This window comes from Camelus dromedarius, chromosome 4, assembly GCF_036321535.1.
Source record: "Camelus dromedarius isolate mCamDro1 chromosome 4, mCamDro1.pat, whole genome shotgun sequence".
Taxonomy (NCBI): domain Eukaryota; kingdom Metazoa; phylum Chordata; class Mammalia; order Artiodactyla; family Camelidae; genus Camelus; species Camelus dromedarius.
The window spans coordinates 89,704,897-89,729,532 of record NC_087439.1 but is presented as its reverse complement, the minus strand read 5'-3'; the positions used below and the strand labels follow the sequence as shown (position 1 = coordinate 89,729,532).

General features: G+C 43.6%; 1 protein-coding gene across 3 annotated transcripts in view; it reads left to right on the top strand.

Annotated features, from left to right (window-relative positions):
• DNER (delta/notch like EGF repeat containing) overlaps nucleotides 1–24,636 on the top strand; it is a 263,164-nt gene that overhangs the window by 164,551 nt on the left and 73,977 nt on the right. For all 3 annotated transcript variants that reach the window (XM_031452326.2, XM_064485240.1, XM_064485241.1), the window contains exons 6-7: nucleotides 882–1,035; nucleotides 22,152–22,265. In XM_031452326.2, coding sequence (XP_031308186.2) covers nucleotides 882–1,035; nucleotides 22,152–22,265 — 268 coding nt within the window. The remainder of the gene's footprint in view (nucleotides 1–881; nucleotides 1,036–22,151; nucleotides 22,266–24,636) is intronic.

Here is a 24,636-nt window from a genome sequence, read left to right as displayed (position 1 = left end):
TATCTGTGTTTCTGTACAAGCGTCACCACCCTCAGGCCAGCATTAGGAGAGCAGGAGGCTCAGTTTTATTTGGATTTTACAACTGCCTCAGACATGACACTTCCACTCAAATTCAGTTCTCTGGGTCTGAGTTATTGTCTTTTACTAAAATAAGGTTAATATAGCAAACCAAACAAAGTGGTTTCTTTTATTTTTTAAACTCTGCATGATCACTCAAACAAATGTTTTTTGGAGGGTAGGCAATTAGATTTATTTATTTTTTTGGTGGAGGTACTGGGGTTTGAACCTAGGACCTCATGAATGCTAAGCATACACTCTACCATTTGAGCTATGCCCTCTCCCTGCAAGGTTTCTTTTATTTTCTCTTACACCCAGGTCATCTGTGTGGCTGCACCTTGAGGCTCATTTACAGGCTGATTGAGTAAATTCTCTCTGTGCTCCAGAAGGGTGGGCCAGGTGACACATTTGATGATGTTTTCGTCTCTAGCACTCTCCGTGCTGAAGAAGGCTTTTAGTTGGAGTGACATCCAATGTAATGGCTATAGCCCAGTATATCTGCTCTAGCAAAATTGTCACTTCCATGTCAGGTCGTTGAAACTATGTTTTGCTTTAAATAATTACTCTTTCCATTTCTGCTGTAGGAAGATTGAAAACCTGTTGGGAGACATATCAATAAAAATAAATGTTTGAAATTAAACTGTAAAGAAATATGCTCTTTCTCTGAAAGCTGTGATTTTAATCGGATCAATGAATGGTATGATTAAAATGTTCAGGGTTGGTGTAGTTATAAAAATAAGACGTACTTTCGAACTTTGAGTTTCATGGGCAACACACACATTTTAGAGGACTCAGGTAACATACACGGTACGTTTGTGTTTCAGGCAACGTTTTCCTGTGACTGTGATGAACAGTACGTGGGTACTTACTGTGAAGAATTTGACGCCTGCCAGGGGAGACCCTGCCTGAACAACGCAAGCTGCGTTGATGCGATCGAAAAGCAAGACGGGAGAAACTTCACCTGCGTCTGCCTTGCGGGTATGGTTTCCATGCTTAACAGTTACTATGTGTCTCTCTGTGGAATAGACACTTACTAATCAAGGGTGGTTAAACATATATTGTCCAGCTGCTAGACAAGGTGACTTTAGGGTCTCATTTGGTTCTAGCAGCCCATGCTTTATGTAATCAGGAAGGGAGGAAGGAAGTTCCCAGGGTGATAAACATGCTGTCCTTCGGGTGGGCTTCCTGACATTAGAATGCTTCTGTCTTAGCATTCCGCCATTTTTTGTTCTGGGAGAAATGTCTGGTCAAATAGAGGTCTGGATGTTCCAAAAGCTGTTCTACAGATGGGTACTGCGTGTGGGCTGGTGCTGTGCTGGGGGATTATGCTAACTAACTTAAGAAACATTTGGACTAAACTATGCAGGTTGTTAAGTAAAGCCACCAAGTCTTCTTGTTTGTGTTAATTTCCTTTTGTTCATATGTGTTCAGTAGCCCAATTTCTTGGACCACGGTCCTGCACAAGCCTTGCATATTCCTTGGTTAGTATGGGGTGTGTGTGGATCCTGCACAAGACTTTGAAATCCTCAGAGCACAAAGAGCGACTCTCAGGAGAGTGCCGTGGGCAATGTGCCCACAGGCTTGTATTCTCTGGCAATCATCTTACTGGCTTGCTGCTCAGCCAGCTCGGTTACAAACCCTCAGGGAGCAAGAATGGCGTTTTACCCGTGAACATTTTGATGCAGCTGTTTTGAGGCCGCTTAAAAGCAAACACCAGATGACTCGTTTTTTATTATCAATGCCGTACAAAATTGACATCATCTTTTCCTTTTCCATCTCATCCCATTGCCAGCGTCTGGATGGGGCAGGAGCTGGGGATGGAGAAAGGGATGGAGTGAAGGGGGCGTGGGGGTGATTAATAGTGCTTGTTGTAAGAAACCAGGCGCATCAATGCAGAAATTCATAAACAAAAAAGTGGAAGTCCCTCACTCATCTCCCAGCCCAAACTCATAAAATCATAAGGGTAGGTTAATGGTTTGGTGTATTTTTTCCTGTGTGTGTGTGTATCTACATGAGTATGTTTATTTCTTCTGCAGATCAGATGATTAAGTATTCACTATATGTTTTTTAAAAAGTGATTACAGGATACGTGCTGTTCTACAACTTACTGTTTTCAGTAGATCACAAACGTCCTTCCGTGTGAGTACCTATAGAGCGTGTCTCCTACATTTGTATCTCCACGTCACACTACTGCCATCTGGCATCTCCATTTAGGTGTTCCAGGCCACCCTCAGCTGAGTCAGTCATTCCAAAACTGAGCTCATCATGGTCCCGGCTCCACACAGCTCGGCCTCCGGTGCTCCGTCTCTTTCTACAAGACATCGGCCCAGCTAGGTGCCCGCCTCTCTCCCTGTCCACATCCTCTCTGCCTCCAGGTGCGCTCCATTTTACCACCTGAAGACTTCTTAGGTCCAGCATCTTCCCTGCAGCCCCACTGCCACTACCCCTAGGCCGGCTGCCTCTGCCCCTTGACTGTGCTCCTGAGACAACCTCCCCCTCTTCCTCCACCTGCTCTTGACTGTGCTGCGCACTGGATCCGGTGACCACGCCAAAGTGAGCACCGGCGTTCGTTCCGTCAGTGTCCCCAGACTCCCTGTGCTCCGCGTGGCGGCTGGTGATGGGTTTTCAGTGCAGATCTCGTGTTTTGCTTTCTCACATAATCCCACTCTTCCCATTGCTTTTGGGGTGGAGAGCAAAATCCTCAGCCTCATTCTCCTCCGTGATCTGTCGCTCGCCCACCTTTCTCGCCCCATCTCCCCGCACTGTCCATGTTGCTCTGGGACCAGCCACCTGGGCCTTTCACCTCCCTGGCTCCCGGAGCCCCCTCCTGCTGCAGGGACCCCGTCTCTGCTTTGTGCCTGGGCAGCTCTCCCTGCTGCCTCCCTTTGGCCTGGTTAACTACTCCCAGGCTTCTATTTTGGGCATCGTTAAATGCCCCTTTCCTTGGGATGTCTCGGCTAAATGCTTCAAGCTAGGTCTCCTTCTCTTTTCCTCATTTATAGCCATGCATTCCTTTCCTTCCCAGCCCGCATCTGTTTTCAGGGGACACGTACATGTGTGGTTCTTTGATTCCCGTCTTCCTCACCAGAGTTAACCCTGTGAGAGCGGGGCCTGAATCAATTCGGTCCAACCGTGTATCCCACGGTGTCTAATGAGTCCTGGACGTTCAGTCAATGTGTTGATAAGATGAATTAATGAAAGATTATGAACATGGCCTGATGTTTTAAACCATCCCACTATTGCTGGATCTTTAAGATTTTGCAATTTCTCTTTTCTAAGTAATGCTCCGATGAATAAAGATCCTTGTATAAACAGTCTCAATCAGGGCTGGAGGTGGGGCTTGCCACTCTTTGGACTGGAATGATTTCGGTTTGATGTTTTTGCAGGTCTCTTCTCAGAGGAGATTTCTCCATTTTTTAAGGGAACTCACATGCGCAGAATTGGAATGACCCTCATGCTTATTTTGTGTCACTCTCCCACCTTGTCCATAGCATGCTTTTACATATTTACTTCACTGTTTTATTTTGCAATAATCACTGGTGAAACACCAGCAAAACCAGGAGTTAGACCTGATAACTAACCCCAGTCTCCCCATCAGCTCATCCGTCACCCTCCCTTCCCCACCTAAAGTTAAGTCACTTGGAATCTTGAGTTGATCTGTCCCTTGTCTTCCTTTTTATATGATTTTATTTTTATTTTTATTTTTTGGAAGGGGAGGTAGTTAGGTTTACTTATTTATTTTTAGAGGAGGTGCTGGGGATTGAACCCAGGACCTCTTGCGTGCTAAGCATGCGCTCTACCACTTGAGCTACACCCTCCCGCCCATGATTTTAATATTATGTGTTTTTGTAGAAGTTTTTCTTTATACTTTAATTGTTTTCAAATTTATAAAAATGGTATCACGCACGTAATTCTCTAGTGCTTACTTTTTTCACTTAATACCATATTGCTAGGATGCATCTGTGTGGTTGGAGTTCATTCTTTTGGACATTCTTATTATATTTTGCAGACTTTACTTAATACATTGTGTATCTTCTTTAAGAAATATTTCTCTGCCTAAAGATCTAAAAGATATTCATCTATATTTTCTACTAAGCATTTAAAATTTTTGCTTTACACCATACTATTTAATTAATATGAATTTGATTTTTGTATATATGGTTTGAAACAGGGATCTCATTTTAGCTTATACTATAACTTTTTCTTCTTTTTCAAAAAGACTCTATTTCTATAAATACATAGTATATGAACCTTTATACTGTGCCCCACTCTCTGGAAAGCTACTGCTAGCATTTGGAATGACTGGATACTTCATGCATTTTTAATTGTGTTTATTCTCATTTTTTCAGGCATTTCTGCACTGTTAGGGCTTAACCACTGATCTGAAATTTCTAGAAATAAATACTGCTAATTAGTTTTTGCTTATTAGTAGGGGGAAAAATTTCACCTTATCACCTAAGATAGTTTAACAGCTTCCATAGCCTATCATGGCTTTTTCTAGGTGTTTCCAGGTAGCACATATAGACATGTAAGATTCTCCTTGGCTCTTCTAATATCAACAAGAGCAATAAAAATAGTACTTTGACTCTCAGTTGGCTTCAGGGCCAGAGGGTTGCATTCTAAGAATATGAATTTTGGTAATTCTACTTGACTCGGACAGTTTGGCGATTTCCAGTAATTTCACTGGAATTGTGCTGGAAGCCAAGAGACGGCAAATGGATCTCGATTTACAAAAAAATCATGTTTTATTTCTTCTATTAAAACAACAAAACTCTATTATAACACCACATTTGTAAGATGTTATTGTTTTAATAAACTACTTTCTAACAGTTTTCCTATTTCCTAAATATCATAGATTTTAAACTCCCCAGTTTTCATGAAATAGCATACAGTTTTATTATTTTATTTTTTTCCTACACATTGTAGATTGTATTAGTCTGTTAAACCTGTCAAAACACAATACCACAGACGGGGTGGCTTAAAAACAGAAATTCATATTCTGACAATTCTGGAGGCTGGAAGTCTGAGATCAAGGTGCTGGCAGGGTAGAAATCCATACAGTGTTAGTTTACTTTATTTTTATTTTTATTATTTTTTTTTAATTGAAGTACCATCAGTTACAATGTGTCAATTTCTGGTGTACGGCACAATGTCCCTATCATGCACATACATACATATGTTCGTTTTCATATTCTTTTTCATTCAAGGTTATTACAAGATATTGAACATAGTTCTCTGTGTTATACAGCAGAAACATTTTTTAAATTCTATTTTTATATATAGTGGCCAACCTTTGTAAATTAGATGTAGATACCTTTGTGCACCAGTTGTAGTTTAAGCAACTTTACATCATCTCCACTGACATTTACGTTGTGCTGTTTTCTGAGGTTCCTGAATAGCATCGAGTTTGCTTAGAGGGAGAAAACCCCACCACATAAAAGAAAGTCTGTCTTGTTTAATAGAAATGTAAAGCAGCTATGGAACCATGGTGGCTGTTTAGAATCTTTTCTGCTCTCCTTGAATCTGTAGCTCTCTCGTTATCTGTCTCACCTTCTGCTTTATCCAAATGTGGCCTCACGTCAGCTGGGATCTCTCAGCCATCCTGCATTTGTCAGGGTCTCCCGGACTCCCAGCAGCTGCTTCATTGGCCTTTCAGAGAGCGGGGGCCGTGGGATTCCCTCCCCCATCGCCTCCATCCTTCCTCATGCTCTAGAGCAAATCCCCGGCAGACGTGAAAGAGATTTAGGAAGCCTGGTACCCTGACTCTCTCTTTGCTCAGCTACCTTCCAGCTTGTTCCTGCGCTTCTCTTAAGTAGGTTTCTACCTTGTCAGTTCCCTCGTCCTGTGGGAATAACCCCACCTCCCCTTTTAGCATCTGGCTCTGTCTCCCAGCCAGCTTTTTACTATAGCACATGCACACGCACACGCGCACACGCACACACGCACACGCGCACACGCACACACGCACACGCACACACGCACACACGCACACTAATAGCTGGTGCTTGTTCAGTGTTAACCACGTGCCAGGGCTGTGCTGAGCACTCGCCAAGGCTGCTGTTAGAACAGTCTCTGAGTTAAGCACTCTTAATTATACCGATTTCGTAGATAAGAAATCCGAGGCCCAGGGAATTTTGTAACTTGCCAAGAATGTTAGAGCGACATTCTGTCCTGCAGTATCACATCAATCCCCACAGCTCAGTGGCTTCCAAGAAAAGATGAATTTCTGCTGTGTCATTCTGATGAAGCACCTGCCCTGCAGGTGGTAACTCAGGGACCTGGAGCATCTCGTTTATTGCTCTGAGAGCAGAGCCTGGAATTGTCTTGAATCACTTCCACCACGTGCCGTTTGCCAGAATTCGGTCACTCAGCCCCTCGAGGCTGTGCCCGGGAAGAGGAGTCAGTGTGCTGAACAGTCACGTGGTCTTCGCCAGGCCAAGTGCACATGCCAATATCTGTTGGGAGATGGGATTTGAATCCAGGTCCTCTGCCTGCCTTCCAAGCCCATGCTCTTATAATCTTATTAGACCCCTTTTCTGTGTGTGCCAGTCACACGGGTCCAGCTATGTGATTCAAGACCATGTCATTCTTTCAACTTTTGACTCTTCTTAAGAGAAGAAATATGAGGCAGTTTTGTCCAAAAACTGAGACTGGCTGCTTGAAATGAGATGTTTTCTACTTAATTTAGTTCTGAATGTCCTTGACAAAATCTTACGTTTCCATAGGAAAATGACATTTCCTTTGCTAAAAAAAACTATTTAAAGTTTAGTTAACATCAATTCATTGACCTCTGATGCTCCAGTAGGTGCGTAAGAACTCAGACAGGGGGAAGCGTGTGTGTTTCCTTTAGAAAATGTATCCTGCTGTGCTCTCACTTTTGCAAGTCTGAGCAGGAGAGTAATCACGTTTGATGAATGAATTAATTCAAACCAGGTTCTTGTCACCAGAGAACAAAAACTTCCAACAAGGTCTCTTCACAGAGATGTTGTCTTGACATAACACTTGTGTCTCTTGAGAAGAGAACATTTCTTGGTAAGCAAAAATGTTATTTTCAGCAAAGAAGCTTCCACTCCAAATTTGCTAGTATTTTGATATTTTTCCTTTAATTTCTACTTCAAATGCCAGTACAAAGAGAATTTTTGAGTCATTGGTAATCCAGAGATGTATGACTATGGCAGGTTGGATGTTGAATCAATTAAATAATAATCTCTCTGCTCGAGTTTTCATGTTAATTTTTATTACAGGTTCCTGAAAGCAGGAGATGATTTTTTAAATAGCAAAACATAGATCGGTGTCATATGTATGTGTGTATAATATGGCCTGAATTATAGATTACGGTTAATCAAATTTCTATTTTGGGGGGAAATTTTTATCAAGTTGTGATTGACATCTTCTTGAAACTTTTTTGCAAAACTTTCAAAAAGAAAAGGATTGTCAGTTGCACCAAATACTGCACGAGAATCTAAGAGGAGGCTGTTGATTTTGGTAACAGGTTTGTCCAAGCCATCGGTGGCCTCCCTTTTACACTGATGTGATACGGACATCTCAGAAGTTTGAGGTCTCTCTGCAAGACTACATACAGGGACAGAAGCGAGGGACGGTGGCTGGAAGTTACCAAACACTCTGAAGGTCAACGCCCTGTATGGAGACAGTCACAGCCACTTGGTTTTCATGTAGTCTAGAAGCTTCCCCAAGTGACCCTGGTTGGCAGTGACAAGGCAAACAGGATACGGGTGGGATGTGAGAATGAACAGAAATACAGTTGATGCTGAAGACAAGGTTAGTGACACAATTAATGTGAGGAAAAGAACGAGGAAGCTCTCTTTTGTTTAATTTTTTTTCAATGACAGCATACAGTTGAAGAGCGCAGGCCCTGGAGTCAGAATGCCCTGGTTACAGCCATAAATCTCCCACAATTAGAATTTAAACGTGGGCTATCTCCCGTCACCCCAGTATCGTACTGTCTGGCTCAGAATGAACTTCTTGGAGACCCTGCTTGTTGCCTGAGGCTACCTGAGCCCTGAGTGCCAGAGTCTGGAGAACTGGGATCGTCTAGACCGCTGCCCATCCCACTCGGCCACAGCCTCTGGGTCCAGCAGTCTGAATCTTGCTTCCATCCTTACCGTTTTCTAGCCAGGCTCCTTGGGGGAAGTGACACAACCTCTCTGGGCCTGCTTCTTTGACTCTGCAGGGAGATGACAACAACCCTTGTCATGGCTGGCTATGAGCAGTAAATGAGAACACACGCTCCTACTCTGCCCACACATATCTCCAGCACCAAGCCCTGGCACACAGTAGGTGCTCAGGAAAGATATGCTGAATGAGTGAATGAATAGAAGGAGGTGGAATTCTCTCCGAGGCACCCAAGATCCTCGAGGGCTGGATCCCCTTGCCTCTCCTCTCTCTGCCCTCTCTCGCCGGCTGCTCCCTGCGGCACAGGGTGTGTTTTTTTTCCCTTCCATGTCCAATGGTGGCTGGCCGAGGGCAGAGACTGCTCCCTTACGTTCCCCTGTGTTTCTCCATCCGCAGTCAGTGCCATGCCCTGTGCCTTGCTCATAGTAGACATGGAATAGAGCTTCTTTAATCAGGATTTACTTGATAAAAAGCCTTCTAATTTTGAGAATGTAATTTTGCCTCAAAGGAGCTATTACTTTTCCTGAAAAGAATAGCTGTGATACACGTTCAGAGCCACCACTGCCAAAACATCATCAGCGTCGTACAAAGCACCGCTCAACTTCAGAGTTCTTCGTTGTGACGACTAGTTGGCGATTTCAGCCTTTTTTTTTCTAAAACTCATCATTTCCGAGGCAAGGGGACAAGGGGAAGGTGGCATGTGTTCCTGTCCCAGTTTTACCCTTAGAAACACTGAGTGTTGCTCAAATCAGCATCACGGTGCCTTTGAGTTGTGAGTTAGAAACAGGTCAGCTCCTCCTGGACGCAAACCCTGAGTAGAATTTGCTGAGTCCTCTCACCCAGCCTCACTCAGCTTAAGGGGCGAGCCTATTAGCAGATGGACTTAGGGCTTTCAGTCCAGCCTTGCCCACTTCGCAGCTGTGTGACCTCCTGTGGCTCTCTGGACCTCTCTGCTCTTGAGTGTCCTCACCTTTATTTACTTTTTTTTTTTTAATTGAAGTATAGTCGGCTTACAATGTTGCAGGAGTTTCTGATGCACAGCATAGTGATTCAGTCACACACACATACATATACATACACCCCTTTTCCTATTCTTTTTCATTATATGCTATTACAAGGTATTGAATACAGTTCCCAGTGCTATACAGTAGGACCTTGCTGTTTATCTATTTTATGTATAGTAGTTAGTATCTGCAAATCTTGAACCCCCAATTTATCCCTCCTCCCCTCCTTCCCCTTTAGTAACCTTAAGTTTGTTTTCTATGTCTGTAAATCTGTTTCTGTTTTGTAAATAAGTTCATTTGTCTCATTTTTTAAGAGTCCACATCTAAGTGATGTTATATGGTATTTTTCTTTCTCTTTCTGACTTACTTCACTTAGAATGACCATCTCCAGGTCCATCCATGTTGCTGCAAACGGCATTGTTTTATTCTTTTTTATGGCTGAGGAGTATTCCATTTTGTATATATACCACAAATTCTTTATCCAGTCATCTGTCAGTGGACATTTAGGTGGCTTCCATTCTTGGCTATTGTAAATAGTGCTGCTATGAACATTAGGGTGCATGTATCTTTTCAAATTAGAATTTCCTCCAGATACATGCCCAGGAGTGGGATTGCTGGATCCCATGGTAATTCTGTTTTTAGTTTTTTAAGGGATCTCCCTACTGTCCTCCACAGTGGCTGCACCAAACTGCATTCCCACCAGCAGAGCAGGAGGGCTCCCTTTCCTCCACAGCCTCTCCAGCATTTGTCACTTGCGGGTTTCCTCATCTTTAAATTCAGGGGTATTGTGAGGGTCACTCATTCATTTGACAGTTACTTGCTGAATATCCACTATGTGCCAGGTGCTTTCTAGGTGCTGAGAACACAGCTGTGAAATAGCAAAGACCCTGTGCTCAGGCAAGTGGTGTTAGTGAGGACATGAGTCGGTGGTACACATATGTGTGTCCCTTGGTTTGTGCGTCTGTGTGTGTGGTCTAGGGAAAGGGTCAGGTAGTGACAGATGCTATGAAGAGAAACAAAACACAGAGAAGAGGTAATGGGAGTACGATGTAGACACAGTGATGAGGTAATGAGGTCTATTTGAAAGGGAAGTACTTGTGTCGAGACCTGAATAAAATGAGCTTGTGACCAGCATGATTGGCAGGGGGATTAGCATTCCCGGCAGAGGGTATAGCACATGCAAAGGTCCTGTGGCATGAGTATGCCTGGAGTGTTTGAAGAGCACAGGGCCTAAGAGAACCAGTGATGAGACTTGGTGCTGGGAAAGGAGCTGGACCAGGCCATGGGGGAAGGACAGGGATTTTATTCTGAAAGTGACAGAAAGTCACCGGAGGATGTGAACTGGGGCAGCCATCTGATTCCCCGTTTGAAAGGATCACTCTGGAACCTGGTGAAAAATACACCTAGTGAAGGAACACTGGGAAACCAGGCAGGAGACAATGACGGCTTGAGCACCGTGGTACCAGAAGTGGTGAGAAGCTTGGGTTCAGGATGTATTTGAAGGGGTGGGTGATGGCACTTGTTGGCAGATTGAGTGTGAGGTGTGAGTGGGAGAGGGGAGTTGTGGATGATGCCAAAACTGTTTTTTTATTTTATTTTTTTATTTTAGTTGAGTTATAGTCAGTTTACAATGTTATGTCAATTTCTGGTGCACAGCACAGTTTTTCAGTCATACATGAATAGATGTGTATTTGTTTTCATATTCTTTTTCACCAAGAGCTACTACAAGATCTTGAATATATTTCCCTGTGCTATACAGTATAAACTTGTTTATCTATTCTGTATATACCTGTCAGTATCTATAAATCTCAAACTCCTAGTCTGTCCCTACAAAACTGTTTTAAAAATAGCAGTTTTATTGAAATATAATCCACATACCATTGCAGTGCACAATTCAATGTTTTCATAGAAAATATATTCACAGAGTTGTGTTAACACACAATCTATTTTAGAACGTGTTCATCACCCAAAGGCAGCCCTTTCCCCTTCAGCTATAGCCCTCTGTTCCTGCCACAGACCTGCCCCCTCAGCCTCCCCCCACAAGCCTAGGTGACCTCTGGTCTCCTTTCTGTCTCTATGGATTCGCCTATTCTGGACGTTTCTTACAAGTTGAAAGATACAATATGTGGCCTTTTGTGACTGGATGCTTTCCTTCAGTGTCATGTTTTCAAGGCTCATCCATATCATAGCATGTGTCAGTCCTCCATCCCTTTTTATGCCTGAGTAATATTCCCTTCCATGGATTCGCTGCATTTTGTTTATTCCTCATCCATTGCTGGAATGGTGGTCGTTTCCGCCTTTTGGCTGTTGTGAACAGTGCTGCTCATTCATCTCTCCTCCTCTCAGATCTCATGCTTCCAAGTGTTTCTGTCTTCTCTCTACCATCCCTTCCCCTCCCCCATTCCCTTCCTGGCTTCTCATCTGCAAGGATTCGAGGTTTCAACTTAAAACCGGTCCCGCAGACAAGCAGGGATTTAATAGGTCCTTGCTGCTGCTCCACTTTCCTGCCTCCCCTCCCTCCCCCTCCCTCCTCTGCTCCATTACTGCCGCACTATATCCAATCATAATTTTCTACCCACTCACTTAAACTTTCTTTCTCTTTGTATCATGAAACTGCTTCTCACAGCTCATCAGTGGTGTCCCTCTCACTAATTTCCAGGGCTCTTTCTTAGTCCTCATCTCTCTAGAAGCCTTTCTCACCTGGCTTACAGAACACTGCCCCGTGTCCATTCTCCTGGGACCTCTCCCGCCCTTCTCCCGCCTTCCTTTCCTAGTTTTATCTCTAGAGCTCAGTTCTTGCCCCTCTTCAGCTGCTTTCCCCCGCCTGGGCAACAGTCACCCATTCTGAGCTGTCATCGCTAAGTGGATGGCTTCCTGACCCTTCCTTCCAGCCTGGCCGGTCCCCTCAGCTTCAGCACTTTCACTGGGCTCGGCATGATGCTCTGTCTGCCTCAGCCCTCTCCGTCTGCCCCCCACATGTGCTTTCAAGCCAGCTCTTTTCAGTGGCTGCAGTTTTATCAGTGGTGCCCTCATCTCTCAGGCTGGAAGCTCAGTCCTGACTCCTGACTCCCCCATCTTGTTTATTTCTGGATGGTCACCAGGTCGGCTCTGTTTACGATGATTCTCCATCTGTCCCCGCCCGCTGCTTCCTCTTCCATCGCCAGTGCCCCGATTCCAGCGCTGTCACCTGGTCCCTGAGTGGTTGTGATAAGCCTGTCCGCCCTCTCCGCGATCCGAGCTGCAGCTCAATTTTCCAGAAGCCTGGGACCAGAGCCCAGCCGGGCTTGAGGGCAAAGCCTGTTCCCACTACTCATTCTTTGTGTGACTTCCGGGAAGCTAATCTCACTGGGTCTCAGCTTTCTCTCTGCAAGTCAGGATGGGTGACGGAATCCGCAGCATCACAGTCCAGTGGTGGTTGTGAAGACTGAGTAAGCGATGCCCGTGGCGTGCTTAGAAAGGTGCCCGGCACACAGAAGTCACTTGACAAATGTCAGCTGATCTTATCGTGGTTTTTCCTGTCAAGCCCGGAGTCGATGCCCTGCATGGAGCCTTTCCACTACTTCGTCTGGCCAGAGAGTTGGCCTCAGCTCCTCTGTGGTCTTCCTCTCTGGGGAGCCAACTTGGACCACGTGGGACCCTCAGGACATCTTTTCCTCCTCTGCTAAGACCCAGGAGAGCCCAGCCGAGCTGGCCACTCCCTGCCCAGTTCCCTGCCCTAAGGCTGGCCTGCCTCTCACAGTCTTTCCAAACAAGCCTCATGAAGAGGCAAGAAAAGATACAGAAGTAACCAGGATGGGGTTTGGAGTCTGTAATCCTGGGTTTAACTCCTTGTTCCTCGGATCCCAAGCTTTCTTGTCTGTGAAGTGGAATGATGGTATTTCCCTTATAAGGTTAAAGAAAACACATGATGTGGAGGGAGTGGATATAGCTCAGTCCACGAGGTCCTGGGTTCAATCCCCAGTACCTCCATTAAAATAAATAAATTAATTTAAAAACAAACAAACCTAATTAAACCTAATTACCCCCCCAAAAGAGAACACACACACACACATATATATATATACATACACATGCACACTCACACATGTATGCACACATCTGCACACGCGTGTGTCCACCTGGCACAGAATGGTGATTCATAACGAGCAGGGATTTGCAGCCTGTGAGCCCCAGTAAGGGGAAAACGGGTGAGAAGGTTCCCAGCTTGTAATCTCTCTCTCTCTTTTTTTTTTTTTTTTAACATTTTTTATTGATTTATAATCATTTTACAATGTTGTGTCAAGTTTGCAATCTCTTCGTTCTTCCCCAGAGGGAGGCTCTGCCTGCGCCTCCCGCCCCCCCCACCCCGTTTTGCCTGTCCCTCTGGAGTTCTCTCACTGTGTCCAGACCGGAGCCCCTGTTCCCAGGGAGAAAGGAGGACAGACTTAAGCTGTCCCCCCAGATGAAAGCAAATGAGAACAAGAAGGGACCAGCCTACAGTGCTGCTGCAGCACGTCTGCGCTCTGTGCAGACACCTGTGAAGAGGCCATGCTGCTGACCCCCGCCCCTCCGCGCGCGGATCTGAGGCCTGTCCCGCCTGGCCCCAGCCCAGCCTTCCTGCCCCCATGCTCCAGTCAGTCAGCCTCGTCACTGTCACCCCAACGTGCCCGCCTCAGTGCCATTTCCCTGCTTTGTTCCTGCTGTGTGTTTCCTATGAACGGTTTTCTCTCCTCCCCTGGAGTGTAAGCTCCCTACAGGCAGGAAGTGGTTCTAAACACCTTTTTGATTCCCCATTTGTGAATTTTCACTCCCCCCAAATTCTTTCTGAATGAACGAGTGAATACCTCCTCTATCTTTTGAGTTAGTGCGCAAACTTAGAATGCAACCCATAAATATCTTCAAGTCAGTCCCCTAACTTGTCTGCCCCGTGTTATACAATTTTAATTAATTTGTTTTCTCCCTTTTGATTTCAATTTCTCAGGGGAGTCCTCAGAACATCCTTAATGAGAGAATCTTTCTGGAACTCTCTCCCTTTTTGTAATCACTAAATTAGGAGACATAGGTGTCTATGATATAGTCTGACCAGTATCAATATCTCAATTTCTTATTTGGATTCTAGGAAAGTGGAATGAAAGGAATTATTTGAAAAATAGCAATGCTTGGTGCTTACACAGTCATTCATTACTTTCTAATGAGTACCTATGTCATCCCTGACTGTACTAGGGGCTGGTGACAAAAATCACCAACATATGCTCTTAAAGGAAAGGGACACAGATCTGGAAACAATGCAATGACAGCGACAATAATTGGGCCTAGGGGCTCCCACTCATGAGAAGAAAAAAGCATGTGTCAACAGTGCAGTCAGTAAAGGCTTTCGAATATGATAGAATATTTGACTTTCACTCTGTGATCTTTTTCCTTTGTGACCTGCATCAGATGCGTAACTCTTAAGTGAATCATGTTAATATTTGATATTTTAAAAAACTGCCACTAGTTTTCCAGATCAGTGGCTCTCAAACTTGAGCATGGATCTTGTACCAGAATCACCCGGAGGGCTTCTTAAAACTCGCATTGCTGGGCCCCACCCACAGTCTCTGCTCCTGTCGGTCTGGGATGCTGCTGGTGAACTTGCCCTTGTGGTCCAGTTCCCAGGTGCTGCTGCTGCCGCTGGTCTGGGGACCACACTTGGAGAACCACTGCTCTCAACTGCTGGTTAAAGACTGAGAGACCAAACAATATTGGCACAGTGCTCGTCAGTGATAAAATCCCTAAGTTAGTCATTCGCTATATTGAGCCCCACACAATGAAGGCTTTGGGGGTTCAAGGGTGCACTTGGTAGAGATGGCTCCTGCTGTTCGGGGTGGCTCTCTCTCGGTACAACTGTCCTGCAAGCCAGGTGTGATCATTATCCCCATTTCCCCCACGAGGGGGATGAAGATCAAAGTCAGTCCTCTGATGCTGTCACTCAGCCGATCATTGTGTCACGATCCGCGACCTCTGACTCTCCAAACCACCGTCCTTTCCACTGTGCCTCTTGCCTACCTGCTGAGTAGATGTGGTTGCTTTCTTCCCCTAACACTGAGGTTCATTTTTCTGCTTCTGCTGAATGTCAGCTTCCTTTCCTGCTTTTCTTTCTGTCGCCTATTCCCATCTTAATTATATTTTATTGATCACCTTTCACAGATGACCCTCCCCTGTTTTCCTTTCTTTACCTTTGGTTTTTAAATCACGCTTGCATTTGTTCAGGTGTGTTTGTTCTTCCCCTGCCAGCAGATCTTAGTGGTTTTTTTCTGTTAAATAATTTCTGCTTTCCGACTTAGAAATTGGATGCCTCTGAGATTGAATGTCTTGGTGGCGCACAGATCCCTGCTATTTATTGCTTGCTTCTGCTTGCTAATATTAGGCACTTCATCTCTGCAGTGGCAGCTGTGGCCCTGGCCCGGCTGATCCCCCCCAGGGCAAGAACTAAGGCATCAGGCTTTCAGTACACATCCGGCAGCTCCTCCTCGCTGCACAGGCCAGGCTATTAAAAGACCAGGAGTGTTAAAAATAGCTCTCACCACACTTCCCACCTTGGTAGCTTTCAGGACAGCTCTCCAAAGAAACAATTAGATTCTGCCTCACAGAGTCAAAGTGACCGCAGAAGAATCTTTTTATTTCGGTGGAGAAATTATAAAGTAAGGCTCCTACCCCAAAACAGTGGTTGTAGAGAAGAGTATTTGGAAAAACAATGGATCTATTGCCTTGTTTTTAATAGTCGGACTCATTTGGCCAACTTCCTTTGTGCTTCACGTAATTTGCGCTGAATTCTGGAAGGTTTTCCTTCATTTGAGGAGAACAGCCAGTACATAATGATCTGGGTGATGCTAAGGGGTGTGGTTTTTTTTTGTTGTTGTTGTTATATTGCTGGTCGTTGAAAAACACCGCTAGGACTTAGTTTTCCCCAAACCATTCTGATATTCACAAGGAAAAGTCGTTATTTTTCTCTTTATGTATAGTGATAAGTTTTAATTATATGTTGTACTTAAATACAAAAAAGTCTAAAATGAAATACTCCCAGTCCATGTTAGGCCGAATCTAACCTGGTAACACACCCCTTGAATGGATGATTTGGTTCAATGCTTTTCCTTAAAGCCATCTAGTCATTGTCCCCATCTGGCGGGCTTCTATCACGGGCACGTGCACTTTATTTCATCTAAGAGCACTTCTTGTGCTCAGATGCCTTTAAAAGTACGGAGCCTCGGTTTAGAACTCTTTCGATTGTCCCTTATGCCCTTGAAAGACATCCTTATCGTATACATATCCCAAGGCACAACTTACAGCTTTTTTGTCATGTGAGACTGATCTCCAGAGACAATAAAACCTCTGTGATTCCCCAAGAGATCAGCATTTCCCGTAGCATCTGTTTTTGAATCAGTGATTTTACTTCGGCATTGCCTATCCTAATTGTAAATTCCTCAGTACCTTAAAGTCTTCAGAGTCAAATAATTTATTTGAAAATGGTCTTTGACTTGCTAGAATGGTCTTTGACTTGTTATAAATATTCCTAAGGACTTTGAATTTTTAGAATGTTTTAAAGGTGCTATTTCCCTGTTTTGTGAAGGATGGATGTCTAAGGTCAGGTAAGAGGCATTGGGATAAAAGCAAGGGCTTTTAGTCTGAAGGACCAAGGTCTCATTGACCTAAACTGGGATTTCTCAGCTGTGACATCAGGGACACTTGGGGCTGGATAATTCTTTGTTGCAGGGGATTCTCTTGTGTCTTGTAGGATGTTTAGAAGCATCTCTGGCTTCTGGCCACTAGATGCCAGTAGCGTCCCCAGGGATGTGACAATAAACAGTGTCTCCAGACATTGGCAGATGTTTCCTGGGTAGAGTCACCTGGTGGAGAACCACTGACTCAAGGAATTGAACTTGGATAGAGGCTTTGGTGGGAGAAAGGAGTTACGTTTCATATCTGCTGATGCCATATCGCAGGGACCTGTTGAATTTGCTGAATTCTAGTTAGAGAAGCAAGACTGAAGTTCAGAAGAGGGTCAGCAGAGTTCCACCCCTCCCAGTCTGGCTGGGGAGGGGGGCCCATCAGCGGGGCAATGGCACCATTTTGGTTTCCAAAACTGGAAGTATGGACCGTTGCAGAGCACACGGTGATTTTAGTGCATTTTTGAGATTCATTTCTATTTTAATAGCTCTACATTTATTTTAATATGCATTAGGAAGAAGAGTAACAAGCACATTTTGCCCATGCTCTTCTGGGTATTACTGCTTAGGAAGAACCTCAGTCTAACATGAAGGGTATAGTTGGCTTTAAGGCAAAAGCTTTAAGCAAGTTGATTCATTTGTGCCAGGAATGTCTGAGTGTTAAGGATTCGGTGGTTAACAAGGCAAAGTCCTGGAGCTCAGGGAGTTTATATTCTTGAAAGGGAACCAAAAAAGAACATAATTTGAGGTGATGATGAATGTGATGTGGTGGAGCAGGCAGAAGCTGCCCCCCACTCTGCGTCAGGATGGGGGCTACAGGAGACTCCAGGGATAAAGCCCTGCTCCCAGGGGGTCGCCTTCTAGGTTGGGAGGTAACAAGTGTGTGTTGTCAAGTAGAGATAAGTGCTAAGATGAAACATAAAAGAGGGTGAGAGGTACAAGATCTGAGCAGATGATTTCTGAGTGGAGACGTGACTAATGAGAGAGGGCAGCCGTGGAAGGGCGCAGCCCGTGCAAAGTGGTGATGAGATGCCAGGGCTGAGGTATGTGATGTCCTAGAGTGGCTTTTATGCACAGGGAAGACTATCTAAATTTTCTTTTGTGTTTGTTCCTTTGCAAGAATTAAATTTATAAATTATAATGATTCTTAAACCCCATTAAACTTCTCAATGTGGGCTGCCTTATCCTTCTTTCTTCTTTTTTTTTAATTGAAGTATAGTCAGTTACAAGGTATCCATTTCTGGTATACAGTACAATGTCCCAGTCATGCATTTACATACATATATTTGTTTTCATATTCCTTATCCCTGTCTCTCAACTGACATTCATCAAAAAAATCAATTACTCAACTAAATATTTTAATTGAAATCCCAAGGCTGATGGATGCTCTCATGCACCACATTTTCCCCATTGTGACACTGTCTTTGCACACCAGCATGCTCGGATCAGCCTATGCCAGGCACCAAGTGGCCGTCCCAGGGCTCTGATCTCTGTCAGCACATCATCATCTCCATATTTGGCTCTGTCTCTTTCTGGGTTGAAAGACTCATTCCACTGAGGGAGAAGCTTTATTACCCCTAGCTAATTGCAGTTCTTGGCCCAAATGAATTAGATTTGGAACTCAGAGGACCAAGGTTGTTTCTGGGAGAGAGATTTTCAACTGTCTTACAAGACCTGGGCATCCAGGGTGATTCTCTTGTCAGTAGTGAGCACAGAGGGGCCATCCTCTTCCTTCCTGTCTCCAATTATGGTAAACTGTGGTTTGGACTCCGCATATGGGGCTGATTTCACAATGCACAACCCGGGGGTTCAAGAAGCATCTTGACCTAATTGTTCTGATTTTATCTGTAACCCTCACTAGGGTTATAACCAACTTCCTTCTCTATTTAGTTGGATTTCCTGTTTCTTTAGTTCCCTGAAGACATTTTTACATCTCCCTAACTGGTTGTAGGGGTGACTTTAATGCTCTTCTATTAGGTCCTCGTCCCCTTTCTGCAATTCATTTTTTAACCTCTCCTGTTTTTATCTCCTGATTTTACAGATGAAATTCCACTGTGTCTCCATCTCCACCCATTCTCCTCCTTTCCCAAAGTTAGTTACTAACTTTCTTCTCAGTAGTGTCTCTATTTTTTTTTTTTAATTGAAGTATAGTCGATTTACAATGCTGTGTTAATTTCTGGTATACAACATAGTGATTCAGTTATACATATATATATATGTATATATTCCTTTTCATATTCTTTTTCGTTATTGGCTGTTACATAGTATTATATAGTTCCCTGTGCTATACAGTAAGACTTTGCTGTTTATCTATTTTATATATAGTAATTAGTACCTGCAAATCCCAAACTCCCAGTTTATCCCTCTCCACCCCCTCTTCCCCACTGGTAAGCAGAAGTTTGTTTTCTATGTCTGTGAGTCTGTCTCTGTTTTGTAAATAAGTTCACTTGTGTCCTTTTTTTAGATTCCACATATAAGTGATAGCATATGGTATTAGCAGTTTCCCTGTTACACAACAGTTTAAAATTTGAGCCATTCTTCTCTTTCTAGGGCAGAATCATTTAACTGCTTTTGTTTCATACTGTGGTCTCTCCTGTCCTTGTGTGGTCCTGAGACCACAGCATGAAAACAATGCTAAAGGCGGTGAGAAGGAGCTTGGCGAATTTGGGAACAGAAGGAGACCTGACCCGGGGCGGGGCTGGGGGTCCTGCTGCATGGTGGTCAGTGGGGAGAGTGGGAAGATGTGGGCGTAGGTGCCAGGTTATGTGGTGCTTTTTAGCCATGGGGTAGAGTGTTTGAGTTTTAGTCCAAGCTTCCGGGGAAGCCACTGGAAGTTTTAAATATAAAAGTAATAGGATATAAATTATGTCTTATAAAGATCTCTCTGGCTACTCCCATGTAGAATGGATTGTGAAAAATCAAATGTAGTGATAAAGAGATGGGCTGGGGAATTATTGCTTGAATCTTGGTGGGAGGCAATGATGCTTAGAACCAGATAATATGAAAAGTGCCGTATGGTTGTGACAATAATTTGGAAGGTAATCCATGAGTGCCTATGGTTCAGTTATAAGGAGGGGCTGTATTGCCAGCTAGAAGGGAAGGAATGTAGACGGTTACTGATATTGGCCTCTGTAGTTAGGTGTAGACTTCTGTCATTTGGTCATTTGGGAATCAGAATGAAGTTTGTCACTACTGTGCATTTTTAGGAAAGTCTAAATGACAGTCACACCGTATTTTAAAAATCTTTAATACATTGCTTTGGAAGCTCAGGAACCAAAAGCAATGATACAGTGACTGATCCCGACTGGTGCTGTTCCTCATTGGAGTGGACTACTGGCATTCGAGTGAGAAAACTGTGTCATTCTGGACCATCTTAGGCATGTGCAGGGCTCAGCATCTCCACCACTGAATGCCAGTGCGACCCCCAAACCATCATGACAATCCCAAACACCCATGCATTGCAAACGTGGATTATCCTTTTTGACTGAAATCTTTCTGAACTTGTGTATGATATTAAAGCATTCAACAGCACTGAAGATCACTTTGCTTAGAGGTTTAATTTAGTATTAGATCTATTAGATAATAAATTAAAGGTATGAGAAGATTTGTGTATTATCAGACAGCATGGTTCTTAAAGATAAATTGTTGATATTAATAAATATATAATTAATAAATATATAGTGTTTAATTAAATTTATAAACAGGACCAGACGTTAATTAAGGGGCCATTAAAAGCGATCTTTTCAAAAATCTTCTTTAGTTAGGAATGCATAATGAGGTCTTTATAGGTGAAATGAAATTTTGTTTTTTGATACCATCCCAGGGAGAATGTGAAGGGGCTGGAGGAAATTATATGGACAAAATGTTACTAATTCTGCAATTAGAGATTTTATTTACAAATATGTTCTTAATATAATATTATCATATTAAGATATTCTGTTCTGAATTTTGAAATAGCATTTTGTCCCGGTATTGGGATTTTTAGTTTACACAATTATCTTTCTCTTCTGGTCATACTCATGAATTCAGTAGAGTCCCCTGGACTGTTTTAAAGCACGTAAGGAAGATGGGGATTGCAGACAAGTGCCTCCCGTTCAGTCTGTAGCTTAGACTCGTTTGGCATGTCATTGAAGTTCAGGCAAATCATCTCTCTCCTAACATCACTGATTTATTTTTGCAAATCTCAAATACAAGTGCTAATAACAGTCTTTCAAAACTAGTAATTCAGAAAGACAAGTTTTTATGTACTTTATGTTCATCCTGGAAAGATATAAAATGTTACAGTATGATTATAATTTTGTAGGAAATATCTGTGCATAAATATTTCTGATAGGACTGATCTCCAAAGTATTAATAATACTGTCACTCAGTATAACTAAGGGCAACTTTTTTCTCTTTCTATTTTACGTCTTGTATTTTCCAAATTTTCTTTCATAATCATTTTCCACTTTAAAATGAAAACCATAATTGCGTGCTGCTTTTTAAACTTGCCCTTCTGGAGGGCTTTGTTTTCAAAGTTAACCAAATATTTGGAATTTATTTAAAGCTTCTTGGCTGCACAGGCATTCCGAGAGATTCCAGTCCTTAATTCCTCTTCACACGTATGGGGCCATGTTGCTACCCAGAGAAATCACCACTGGAGGCTTGCTTCACAGAGAAAATTTCCTGAGTTGGGTTTGCGCTTCCAATTAGAATTAAAATGAATATATTAACGTGCTTGGTATTACATGTGTCTCAGTCTGTTTATCTTTAAAATGAAGGGATAAGGCATGGAATGAACATAGAAGTGCCTTCTAGCTCTCAAATATCATAAGTTAAAAAATTATAATACCTACCTAGCAATTTTCCTAGTATTTTTTTTTTTTAATAGGTACTGAGATGACCTTGGGAAAGTGCCATCATCTCGGTGGTCAAGTGGGACTTTGCAGAATCTGTTTCTCCTTATGTCAGAAGGAAACTGTAAGAGGGATGGTGGTGTTCAGTCCCAGCTTCTGAGGGTTCTGATTTTCCAAAATAGAAGGCAGAGCTAGTGCTGAAAAAATAGTCTCTCCCTTTGTAATGAAGATTTTTGCAGAGCAAATGACTTTTGAACTATGATTCTGAATGAGTATGATTGTTTCTGGTTGCAAAACCAAATTAGATCAAGGAGTGTCTGAGAGACTAGCTTAAGGCTGCTGGCTTTATTGGATGGCTACCAGCTGGCTCCATCAACTTATGGGATGGTTCATCACAGTTTTGGAATAAAATAATTTATAAATGTCTATCTTGTTTTATTCAGGTTATACTGGAGAGCTCTGCCAATCCAAGATTGACTACTGTATCCTAGACCCATGCAGAAACGGAGCAACGTGCATTTCTAATCTCAGCGGATTCACCTGCCAGTGTCCTGAAGGTAAATATTATTACCCCAGGAATAACTTCCATTTTAAATCATAATCTAATTTGATGAGCTTTGTACTTCAATTATCTGAAAAACTCTACTCAAGAGAACTTCTTATTTTGTTCCATTTATAAAACAAAATATAAGATGGTCCTTTTTTAAGCTCTGTGCTAGGATAGCTTGGAAATTATGTCTATTAGGCATAATCAGAAATTTCTGTGAGTTTCATTTATACATTGAAAATGAATAACTAATAAAATGGAATTTTTTTCTAATGGTGAATTTCACTTGTTAAGATTCCTATTTTTTTAATTATGCATTTGGTTTTTGATACCAGTTTACATTAAAAATTTTTTCAACATAAAATTCACCTGCTTTTATTTTTAAATTACTTTTATAACATCTTTGAGACTTCCAGTCACCTGGAAAGCTACGTCTTTAGAGCTACTTTTATTTTTAAAAAAAGTCTTACTGTTCAAATAGTTTCATCTGAAGAAGCAGACAGATAATCACAGCTATGGAGCTGGCGTTCAAAGAATAATTTTGTATTTGGAGGAAGCTTTGTTCCCATTTGTTCTTGGAGGGACGTTGTGGAAGAGATTACTTTAAACCTTTAATATTGTAAGAATAATATGATATTAAAACCAGCACGTGTGCCCCTGATCCACGGAAGTGACATTGACAACTACACAGAGGAGCATGACACCCTCTGCAGAGGTGAAGTGTACAGTCGGGTGCGTAAGGAAGCATCTCTGTACTCAGAATTACCTAAACTGCCCCTCCCCGGCTGAGAGGCTGGCGGCAGCCAGGGATGGGTGATGGTAAAAGGTCACTGGCCTCCCAGGTAACCCAAACTGCCATTGGCAATGCCTCATCCTCATATTTGGAAGCCTGAGCAGCCACTAAAGAGGTGGCTTCCGTGTCCTGGCTTCTCGCCTGGGCAGGGGCAGGAGTGGGTGGCTGTGGCTGTGGTTATCCCCTCAGCTGGGTGTGCTTGTGATGCACGTGGTTACCATGACGATGGTGTTACATGCGCTGGATGATCTTTACTTGGGAAACAAATGGGAAAACTGGAAACATTGGCAGGTGGATGATCGATCCAGCAACACCCATCACTTTCTGCGTACAGAGCACGTGGCAGTTTCTCGCAGCTTTGCCACACCCTGGCTTAGTCAGTTGCCACCTAACTTTGAGTCTAGGCTGTGCTTACAGTCAGGGGCAGGCTTCACGGTCATCTGCTGATAGACTGTTGGCGAATCATTAATTCCTTTCCCCAACCCAGTCCTCCTTTTCCTTTTCTACTGAATGTGAGCGATGGTGCCCCTGGGTCCCTCGCAGGGCCATTCTGGGATCGAATGGGAGTTTGGGGAAAGATCTTTGAAAACTCCAGAGTGCTTTATTAGCATCACTTTAATTGCTACCAGAAAGTTAAATGTGGCCCCAGAGGCTCTGAAAGGTCGCGACTTACACAAAATCACACTGGTGGTAAAAGGTGGCCCTTGAACGAGAGCCCAGGAATTTTGTTTTCACTTACACTCCACTTTTCTAGTTAATAAAGATTTGCCGAGCATGGGCTGGGTGCGAGGCTGCAGGGTCGGCAAAGCTGAGATGGCCCCTCCTGTGGTGTGGACACAAGTAAGTCTGCAGTGACAAGCAGGAACAGGTGCCTTGAAGACGTACGACAAGGATCTGCTTAGCCTCGGGGACCTGGGGGAGATGCCCATGTGCAGAGACCCTGAGTGAGGAGAGGGAGGAGGAAGGCGAAGATGAGGGCGTCACCGAGGAGCAAAGGGAGGGGGGAAGAAGGCGGGCGGCCAGGGCTGAGTCCTCAGGGCTTCACGGGGCTTTGTGGGCAGGGGTGGGGCATATCCTCTTCATCCCGGGGCCGGGGAGAGGGCAGAGGCTGGGGTTCCGAGCTTGTTCTGCCTCTCGCTTACCAGCTCTGTCCCACGGGCAAGTGAGTTCACACTTCTCTGTGCCTCAGTTTTTTACCTGGTAAAATTGGGGCGGTGATAACCCCCACTTCCTAGGGTCCATGCGGCTAAAGGAAATGAGAAGCTGTTTAGATAAAGTGCTTAGCACAGTGCCTGGCTAAGTGCTCAGGGAATATTAGCCATCTTATCATTATTGTTTTCCTAGTATTGATTATTATGAAACCATTGATACATTTAAACAGGCATGTATAATCTTCATTCCGGAGCAGCGTGGAAAGTAGTTGGGAGAGAGACGAGAGTGGGAAAAAGGAGGGAGGCCTGGGGGACTGCAGTAGAAGTCTGGGAAACAGACATTGACTGCTAGGGCGAGAAGGCAGACTTTGAAAAGGAGAGAAGCTGCTGGATTTGGGAGAACTTGAGAGGGAAAAAGGAGAGGCCTGGGGATGGCT